We start from the raw sequence: 10,811 nt of genomic DNA, 5'->3' as shown, positions 1-10,811 counted from the left end.
TAGCTGTAAGAGCAAATGACAGCGTCTGTCTGCTTGTCGCATGTGCGTGATGAATAATAGCTGAGGTGCAGTAATGAGCTGTTGGCGACAGGCTTGTGCAGGAGTTCCATGTCTGTGTCTGTGTTACTGGTTGTGTCATCGTCACGTTTGTGTGTTTGTGGTCACATCGTCACATCTTTCAGTGATTGAGCAGTCACCCGACGTCACAGTGGTTTATTCAGATATGTTAATTTTGATAACACACTTTTAATTGCACTATTGGTTAAGTGTGTTTATTAAATTAAGCCTGAGATCACTTTTTGGTTTGTTAATGCTTTCTACATGTGAATGGTCCCCCCTGTGGGCTTATTGTAAGAAGTGGAAAAACAAACAGTGGCTTATAGAATTAAAAGTTCACGTGGAAAACGTGAGTATTTTGTTCCTTTTTCTCTCCATAAAAGTATCTTTGAATGGCTCTCTTCCCAGCTGTAACACATATGTTTTTCACAATGTCATGAAAATGTTTGCCACATGTTTAAATACATGCGTTTTCTATCAGTTTCGTTATATTTTCATGCCCAACCCACAGATCACATCCACCTTGTCTGATGGCACTTCAGCTCGACGGTGAGGTAGTTACCAGCTGATGTTTGACGTTCTCTTTCTGTGGAACCAATAAGGTACATCTCTCTGAAAATATACAATATTTCATTTTTGTCAAAGATATGTTTGTTCTAATTAAAATAAGACTTGCACAACAGCTCTGCTGTAACAAAATCTACACACCACCACCCAAAGCTCACTAAGTAAAGCATTATATCACAAAAAAGTGTCAAAATGAATGAACTGTCAAAGTGAGGCTAAGGTATGCTAGCTTCATGTTTATCATACAGTCAGACACATGAGTGGTGTTTACTTGACTCTTTTCATCGAACACTCTGCAACAAAATGCCCCCAAATGCTGAACTATTCCTTTAACCTTAGTGAGGTTCGCACCAAACACAAATGTCATTATTAGTTCATCAGTAACCAAACAGAATTAAGACGAAAAGACATCTGAGAGACGAGAGAAGCAACAGAATTACACCAAAGGTAGCTCTTCCTTGATGAGGAATTAGCTGTATACATATTGGGCATAGTTTGACTGAGAGCTGTAATATGTCAGAAATAAAAGATAAGACAGAGGTGGAGGTGCAGTGAGCTGAGACGTCCTAAATGATTCATTTTTAAATGTGTAATTCACTGTAGCTTTTGGTTGTTGTTTCTTTTGTATTATAGTTTGTGAACAGTGCAGCCAAGGCAGAAAACTTATTCAGACATAAAACACTAACTATGAAGTATTCAGTTAAACCACACACTTACAAGTCAGCTCATACAGGCTTATTGACCCTTATTCATATAAACAATAGAGACAGTTGCTGATGTAATTGAGAGGTGACCTGCTGAAATAATATCAGAGGAAAGCTGCCTTTGTTTGGATTACATTAAACCTTCACGCCTTAAACTGTCAAACACAGACTGTGCATGCAGACTGTAGGTAGGTTCATCTCCAGACCAAAGCCAGCCTGTGTCACTGACGCAGATCTTTGGCAGGGAAGTTGGTTTTGTGTGACTTGAGGTTTTTTTTTTTTTTTTTTTGAGTCATTTGAATTTTCTTCGGCAGACCATCAGAAGCAGATGAAACAAATGCGGAAAAATGGCGTGGACATTTCCAACGGTCCTACTGCTCATGTTGATCAGGTAGGATTTTAGACATCTCTTACTGAATTAATATATATATTTAACAAATTAATGAACATTTGTTTTTCGCAATGTTTAACAGAGGTCGTAGCCTCATTTTCATGTACAGCAGATGGTTAAATTTGTAACAAATAACAAAAGCAAATAGAGTGAAGCATACTTCATATACAGCAGTGTTACAGACTGCTATTCCCATATAGCATACCACCAAAATTAATATGAGAACATTAGGATAGTTTGTCATTCGTCAAAAGTAACTTTTGCTCCAACTCCAACTCTTTGCTATTAGGAAACCTTAAAAAACATTATTGCGAAGGATAACTGTGGACATTTTTGCCCCTGGGGAACGTTTTCAACTTCTCTAACATTTGCTTAACTCACTGAACTCCCCCACCCTTATTCAACATGACTGACAGTATTCAGAGCCTTTAGGTCTACTAAAGTGAAAGTACTATAGTGAAAGTGTAAAAATACTCAATTCCAAGTAAATGTCCTGCATTTAAAATGTTACTGCTCAGTTGAGTAAAAGTATGTAAGTATAATCAGGAAAATATACGTAAAGTAGTCTACTCGATGCAGAGAAATGACCTCTGTGACAGTTTTACGATCATCTTTCACTATTTTTGCTCATGCATTAACAGGATTTCACTGATCTAGTTGGTTGAGGTGGAGCTCATTCTAAACTATACAAGTTAGACTGCAGCTAATGAATATGAGTTAATCTGCGCTATTTCCTTGATGATTAGTCGATTTGTAAAAATTCTGAAAATAGTGAGAAATACCGTCACAATCAACCACAGTTCAAGGCAACACCTGCACAACAGTCCAATCAACAGTCCAAAAAAATAAAGCAAGATAATTGAAAGAAAAAGCTGAAAGTCCTCACATGAGTGAAGCTGGAGTCAGGAAATTACTTTCACATGAAAAATGACCTAATTTTAGAAAGAGTTGCCAAATAATTCTGTAATGTCAGTCAACTAACAAATTGTTTCAGCTGTACTTCTGTATTCTGTTGGGTAGTTTAATTTTGCAGTCGGCTTTGTAACAAAACATTTTTTTCCCCCTGCAACTACAAGTTAAAATGTCTGCTGTGAAAAAGGTTTACCGCTGTGGACCACAGAGGTCTGAGAATCAGCAGGAGATCACTCCAACCACACGCTGCAGCAGTGGATCTCACTGGTTACCAGTGAAATTAGCTGCTGTTAAAACTGATGATGGTAGACAGCATAAGATAAACTATATAAAGTTAGTACAATGGTTTAGAGTGATTCTTATATTGCATGCATCATTTATTGTTTATTAAGTGAATTTGTACTGTAGATCATACCTAACAAGTTAGAAAGCTTTATTTCTAACTCTGTTTTGAGCAGGACTCTCACACCCAGGCTGGTGATGAGAATCATAAACGGGGAAACTGGGCCAACAAGACCGAGTACATGCTCACTATGATTGGATATGCTATTGGCCTGGGAAATATCTGGAGATTTCCATATCTAGCCTACAAGAATGGAGGGGGTAACTATTAAGCATCAGTGTTTAGAAAGTCACTTATCTAGCACTGTTGTAAGTATTATGAACGTGACGAAAGCGTTTATCCTTGTGAGCAGGTGCCTTTCTCATTCCCTATTTCCTGATGTTGATTTTGTGTGGGATTCCTCTATTCGTCCTGGAAAGCGCCTTCGGCCAGTTTTGCAGCCAAGGTCCAATAAATGTGTGGAGAGCAGTGCCGATACTGCAGGGTAAGCCTGAAAGACCCCCCATGCTGAAGACCGAGATAATGAGCGTGGCCCATTGTGGCTGTTGGTAAACAGGAAAATGCTGTTCATCTATTAGTTTGAAAGTAAAATCTAAGTGTGAGAGATATTCCTAAAACATTACAGAATTATTGTCAAAAGGGCTGCAAATTTCAGCTATTTTTGTTGTTGGTTCATTTATTTATATTTTTCCAATTCAGTTCAATTAATTTGGAAAATTGTAGCAGCAGTGAGACACATTTGAAAACCTGGAACCAGAAAGTTTGGTTATTTTGATTGATAAAAGACTTGTGATGAAACAATGATTGCTTGGTTTAATTTTTTTTATCTTTAAATGTAACATGAGATCACAAGACCTAATGAAGTTCAATGTCAAATTTTGATCTCAATCAATATTAATAATTGGTGAAATAAGTGATGGACTTAGCACAATTGCAATTTCAGTAATATTCGTCATTAAACTAAATCTTAAGGGATGAGGGGTCGTGTACTTGAATATTTCTGTAAGAGTGATTCTAAGTGCATTATAATCTATTGTCTTTTCCAGGTGTTGGCATTGCCATGGTTATGGTGACTGCAATAGAATCAATTTACTATAACATCATCGTCGCCTACAGCCTGTACTACATGTTCGCCTCCTTCCAGTCTCCTCTGCCGTGGTCCAGCTGCTTCAGTTGGTCTGACAGTAACTGCAGCGACACGCCGATAGGTGCTTTTCCACTCATCACCTTTACTTGTGAAGACATGTTGATCAAGCCTGTCACTCCTGACCTTAGTTTCATGTCCAGTTTTAACCGACTTAACTGAACTGGAATAGCATAATTTGGTAAATTTGAAAAAGATTGTAGAAACCTATTTAGTTAAGCATCTTTTATCAGTATCAAGCACCACAATGTAATATAGACAATGCATCTCGAGATATGATGTTATTATAGACCCATCATTCACTGGTCCTCTGTCTTCCTTTTCCAGTGTATTGCAATGTAAGTGGTGTTTTAGTGGCCAACTGGACTCAGGAAAACAGCACTTGTCCTTCATCCGACACGATCACAGTTCCAGTGCAGAGCCCCAGTGAGCAGTACTGGGAGTAAGAATCACACACTCATGCAAACAAACACAAATACACACCCGAGTCAAACTGCTGTGGCTGTACAGTAAGATGTCTCTCCTCCTTAGTCGCGTGGCTCTGCAGAGATCCAGTGGTCTGGATGAAACAGGACCAGTAGTTTGGCACTTGGCCCTCTGTCTGCTGCTGAGCACCATGCTTGCTGCTGCAGCGCTCATCAGAGGCATCAAGATATCAGGCAAAGTAAGTCAACGCCCACCTCACAGCAAGTCCGAGTCCACAGTTTGTGACGATCAGCTTCTCCCTCCAGAACATCACAACAAGGATTTGATGCTGTCTTGGAGCATACATGCCATGGTCCATGCATTCATGATGATCAGGAATAGCGATGGTGCACCCATATTCATAGCAGAAGACAAGTTTTTCCTCTCCTGCATATTGCACATTTACATCTCTTTTAAATGAAGGCACTTACTCTGTGATCAGCTCACACACTCAGCATATGAATTTATGGCTTTTGTCTCTGCAGGTTATGTATTTCACAGCTATATTTCCTTATGTGGCGATCCTGATCCTGCTGATCAGAGGTGTGACACTAGAGGGAGCTAGAGATGGGTTAGAGTTTTACATTGGTTCCCAATCCAACTGGACTAAACTGGGTGAAGCACAGGTAAGAACCCATCCATCCCAGTTACAACACGAGACAAAGACCTTAAGAGCCTACTGCCTCACTGGCCTCTGTGAGTCACAGTTGTGCTCTGAGCTAATGCTAATGTCAGCATGCTAACATGCTCGCAGGTATAACGTTTACCATATGCATACATGTGTATTCAAGATCTTGCTAATCATATATATCTCAAGCTGAGGTTGATGGGACAGTCAATAATTTGTAAAGTATTTCATCATGAATCAAAGTACTGGAAAAATTAACCTTTTTGACATGGATTTCATGCATCCAATAGCTGTGAATTTCATGGTAGCGCTGGAGAAAAAGTCAGGGAACCATGAACGCGTGCGCGGCATTTCATGAACCAAAATGTTGGACTAGACCAGGGGTCGGCAACCTTTACCACTCAAAGAGCCATTTGGACCCGTTTCCCACAGTAAAGAAAACACTGGGAGCCACAAAACCCTTTGACATTTAAAATCAAATAACACTGCATATAACGTTTTTTGCCTTTACTTTCAAGTAAAACACTCAACCTCTATTTGAGTCCTTCTTGTATTTATGAAAACCACTCTCCACCGGCAACAAACCAAAAATGGCGTCCTCTCTCTGCGTGCCATTAGTCTTTTACTGGCGCGTGCAGTCAGCTGTCAACCTGAATAATAAAAGGACTATTTCACTGAGCAATGAAAAAATACTAATATATGCAAAATAATAGGCAATTAAAATATTAATCAAACGTGGTTATTGTGATTTCTGCTCCTCAACCTCAGCGCACAGCGTCTGCACATCAGGGCTGCATCGGCACAGAGGATCATCAACTGTCATCTGTGAGGCGTGCACGATGTTTGTTTCAAAATGAACAAACTAAAATAAAATTCATTTTACTCATTAATTATTTTCAGGAGCCGCATCAGAGGGATGAAAGAGCCACATGCGGCTCCGGAGCCACGGGTTGCCGACCCCTGGACTAGACCAACACTGCATTTGGACACACGCCACTAGCATGGCTAAAAAGAGAGCTAGGTTTGCAAAATGTGTCATGCGTGATTCTTTTGAAAAATGTTGGTGTGTTTTTAGGTCTGGAAGGATGCAGCAACTCAGACGTTTTTTTCCCTATCCCTTGCTTCGGGTGGAGTTCTAACTCTTGCTTCCTATAGCAAGTTCAACAACAACATCTTCCTGGACTCAGCGGTCATAGCCTGCTGTAACCATGGTAGGGAAACACCATTTCAGTCGAAGCACTATTTCAAATCAAGCTTATTTGTCTCACTAGATATAAGCTGCTAGGGGAGCTTGTTATATATATATATATATATATATATATATATACATATATATATATAAAGGAGGCCTTCTCATGGTAGATTGGCTTCGTTTTTCCCTCCTCCTAGGTACCAGTTTGTTTGCAGGCATTGCCATCTTTTCAATTCTGGGTCATATGGCTTACATCTATGGACAGCCTGTTGGAACAGTGGTGAAGGAAGGTCAGACACCTCGTATACTGCTCGCCTTTAAAATGTCAAAAAGCTGCTGTATGTTCTCTTATGCTTTGTTTCTCAATCTGTGTGCAGGATTTGGCCTGGCATTCATGGCGTACCCCGACGCTTTGTCTCGGCTTCCCATTTCCACTCTCTGGTCTATCCTGTTTTTTTTCATGTTTTTCATAGTTGGCCTGGACTCTCTGTTCACACAATTAGGTGAGATTGTCTTTTACCAGCGCCCCCGCTCTCAAAACTCACTAACTGGCATACATCTGGATCCCACGTAACCTGCTCTAAATCACCTTTTTCTGACACAATCTCTCTTCTTGTCATTAGAGGTGATCATCACCTGCCTGTGTGATTTCTTACCTGAAGTCTCCAACTCCAAACGCGCTTTATTGACTGTAGCGACATGTTGCATGACCTACCTCCTGGGCCTGCCATGCGTCACAAGGGTACTGCAGATCTGCTGACATGACTTTATTACTACTGCCTGATATTATTGCCCTGCTTACCTGCCATGTGTGTGTGTGTCTGTCTGGAAAAGGCAGGAATATACTGGGTGACACTAATCGACCACTTTGCGACTAGCATGGTGCTGCTGTTTTTGGCTCTCTTTGAGATCATTGGCTTCGTCTTCATCTATGGTAAATATAAATGACAGCTATGGTGATATGTAAAAGTGTTGAACTAACCTTCACATGTTAATCCATTGGTTTGGTTGTACTTACTGAATGTAAGTCACTATGTGTATGTCACAGTCAGTGTCAGCAAAGTTCCCAGAGTTAGTTAAGGGCGAGGCAAATCATGCACCAACATGTGCCTAAAGACAATGTTAACATGCTGATGTTGAGCAGATGAAATATTTGTATATGGTTGTCAATTTAGTTTAGGATATTAGCATGCTAGCATTGTTGATTTTTGGTCTTTTCATGGATTTTGTCAGCTTTTCTGGGCTCAGTGTCACCTGCTGATCACAGGGTAAGTGGTTTGATCCGCTCTACCTCCAGAGCAACAGCCGCCCCATTTCTTGATATTAGTCAAATATGTAACATCACCAGATTAATCTCTTTAGCATCAGCAAATGATAGCCAACTTACACAATATGCTATTTTCTTCTCTCGGGAAATGGTCAATAAAATAATCCAGATAGCCAAAGATCGATTTCACCTCTATCAATTCTACAGTGATCCTCTGTGGCTAAAAGTGTAGCTGACAGCTTGACTCGCCGTTGACTGATTAACTCATCAGCAGCAGCAGTGAAACGGCTCTCGACTGACCTGAGCTGTGCATGTTGTTCTCACGCATTACAGGAGGAAGCCGTCTTCAGAAAGACATTGAGATGATGATTGGAAAAAAGAGTTTTTGCTTCTGGCTGTGTTGGAAAGCATGTTGGTTCTTCATCAGCCCGGTCATCATTCTGGTGAGTACCTCTTGTTCTTTTCCTTTATGTCGTACCGCAGAAATACAATCTTTAACAGACACTCACAGACACACACTTCACATGTTGCACTGTTTGCAGGCTCTGTATGAATAAAGCCTGGATGTTTTAGTTTGTTTTGGAGGTGATCTGGACAACTGCATTGAATTTATTTTTTTTTTTATAGGTGGTCCTGGGCTGGTCTCTCATAACCTTTGTGCCTCCAGTCTATGGAGACATCCTTTACCCGGTGTGGGGCTTGGCTCTGGGCTGGTGCATCCTTGTGTTCATCATCATCTGGATCCCTCTTGTCATTCTGTATAGGATGATCAGAATAGAGGGAAATCTCTGGAAGGTGTGTATGTTGTCTTGTATAAATCAGGAAGTATTTAAAATAGGCTGAGATTTCTTTTGTAAAATTCAGGCAGTGATATCTTAAGTGTGGACTCATATTTGTGATCCTGACTGTACCATAATTTCTACAGGGTCTGAAGTCCCTGTGTTCTCCCTCTGAGGAATGGCATCCCTACCTGGAAGTCCATCGAGGAGAACGCTACAGCCGGAAAAGAGCAGTGTTAAGAAGTGATAACCAAATGTAAATATAAGCTCAAAGCTTTACATATTTTCAGACATAAACATGTGTCAGTTGGCTGTAGTCGAAAATTAACACCCATATATAGTATAATCTGTGGCTATGAAAAGCAGACTGACTTCCACATTAGTTTCCTTTAGAGCCACCTCAACGCCCTGCTATTATCAGTGAATGTCTTACTATTAACCACTGCTATAATGAGAGGTTTGTGTTAAGTTGTTTGTCTGGGTTTCAGGACAACTACCTCATACATACCAACACACCTAATGGATAATTTCAGCTTTATGACACCAGATGTCTGTTGCTTGAGGTTTGAAGTGCTTAGAATTCCTCCACAGAACACCTGAATGGTGTTAGATTATTTATCTTCTCAATGTACCCTCACCAAATGTCTTTAATTGTTTGAAGGCTTTAAGTTCGAGCTGTTAGTTTTCAGACTCTTTCTACATATCAACAGGTAATTGTAGTTTGCTTTTAAACCTTTTTTCTGATTCTTTGCCTGTCTGGTGTGATGAAGGCCTTCTCTTCTTCTCTTATCTCTCTTTAAAGAGGATTTTCCATCTGGTGGTTTTCAAGCACAAAGAAGTCCAAATTCTAGAGACTACACATTGTGTTCTTTTAATGACAGATCTTTTTCTTGAAATTAAATATAAGTAGTATTGACCATGTACGTCTAACCCCATTTAGCTTCTCGCTTTTATCTCTAACCACTCCAGTTTGACTCTGCCTTGTAATATGTGGTAATGGGTAATGTATCGCTCCCCTGTTCCAAAAACAAGCTGATTATTTACAATGTCAAATGCCCCACTTGCCTAAGACAAAAGAATGCTACATTACAGAAATCTGCGTGTCACATCAGGAGGAGAGAACACAAAACTTTACACTCACTGAAATAATAATAACTTCTTTATTGCGTGTGAAGGCATGAATTGTAAACCTGGTTTTGTCTCTGACTGAACTGACTAAAGCTGGTGGTGCTGGTGTGCTTTGATAACTACCACTGTGATAATGAACTACAGTGTGCTGCATGATGAGTAGGAACATCGTTCCTCCTGCGTTAAAACTGTGATCATGTCTTATTGTATTACAAACCAATCGAAACGTTCTATTATTCACAATTTAAGGTCCTGCACATTCACAGAGAGAACTGCAACTGTTACATATGTGAGAAGCTAGGAATATGCAAGTATGACAGTATTTCAGTGATTTATGATTAATATGACTGGGCGACTGTGCTGTGACCCCCCCGAACTTCCTTCCCCCACCCACATGTGCAGGTGTTACAGTCTTGTTATGATGTCTTAAATGTTGCTTGTGCTGAGGTGTTTTTTTTTTTTACCAAGCCCACACTGTGCCCCCCCCAATGGGCGCAGTCTGAGATTAGTCTTTTTTTTTCTCTCTCCTCTCCCTCCCCTCCTGTTTTCATTTGTTTTTCATCTAGTAAGCGAGGCGCCGCCCTGCTGGTTGCATCGTGGTTCTCCTGTCCCTGTCTTCCCATGTCAATTATTTGTACTGTCTTTTGTGCCATTGTGTCCTCTGGGACGGTGTAACTGAACAGAATTTCGTTGCACTTGGAAACTTGTGTGATGACAATAAATGATTCCTGATTCCTGATTCCTGATTTTATTTGATGTAGTAATAAATAGGGACAAAACATTTGGACAGTGTTTATGTGGACTAATTATAGCAATCATGAAAAAGATTGCATCCAAAGTGGTGGTGTGTCCACATGTTTTAGTGAGAATACTGTATGTGGTCAGGTGTGTTGTCGACCTTCTCTCAGTCATGGTTGTCTTTACTTGTTAAATACACAGTACTGGCTGTACTGCTCTGTGTGATACAAAAGGAGAATAAATTGATGAATAAACATTTTTGTTGCTCATGTTTGATGCTGTAAGTTATTCTACAATGAATGACTTCACTTTGATTTGTGGTTCCATGATTTCACGGACTGGAAACATACACGAGTCACACAAACCACAGATCTGAAGGTTGTTTAAATGTGGTGTTACAGAGCTGTTCTTGAATGGGTCTTAGTCGGATGGTCTTATGTTATGTGACAGTTGACCCAGCTCCTAACAACCAGCGTGAACATCAACCATGGATTGT

General features: G+C 40.2%; 1 protein-coding gene across 1 annotated transcript; it reads left to right on the top strand.

The window, feature by feature from the left end:
- The first annotated feature begins 1,665 nt into the window (after nucleotides 1–1,665).
- Nucleotides 1,666–8,709, top strand: LOC121612832 (sodium- and chloride-dependent neutral and basic amino acid transporter B(0+)-like). The gene is made up of 15 exons (XM_041945972.1): nucleotides 1,666–1,719; nucleotides 3,090–3,234; nucleotides 3,327–3,458; nucleotides 4,021–4,182; nucleotides 4,446–4,560; nucleotides 4,650–4,782; nucleotides 5,069–5,209; nucleotides 6,287–6,422; nucleotides 6,601–6,693; nucleotides 6,781–6,906; nucleotides 7,027–7,145; nucleotides 7,238–7,337; nucleotides 8,004–8,113; nucleotides 8,298–8,465; nucleotides 8,596–8,709. Exons 1-15 carry the CDS (start codon nucleotides 1,666–1,668, stop codon nucleotides 8,707–8,709), a joined length of 1,848 nt encoding a protein of 615 aa, XP_041801906.1.
- The last annotated feature ends 2,102 nt before the right edge of the window (nucleotides 8,710–10,811 follow it).

The sequence above is a fragment of the Chelmon rostratus genome, chromosome 2 (assembly GCF_017976325.1).
Source record: "Chelmon rostratus isolate fCheRos1 chromosome 2, fCheRos1.pri, whole genome shotgun sequence".
NCBI classification, from domain to species: Eukaryota; Metazoa; Chordata; class Actinopteri; order Chaetodontiformes; family Chaetodontidae; genus Chelmon; species Chelmon rostratus.
Note: the sequence above shows the minus strand (reverse complement) of the source record. Positions and strands in the feature narration are given on the sequence as shown.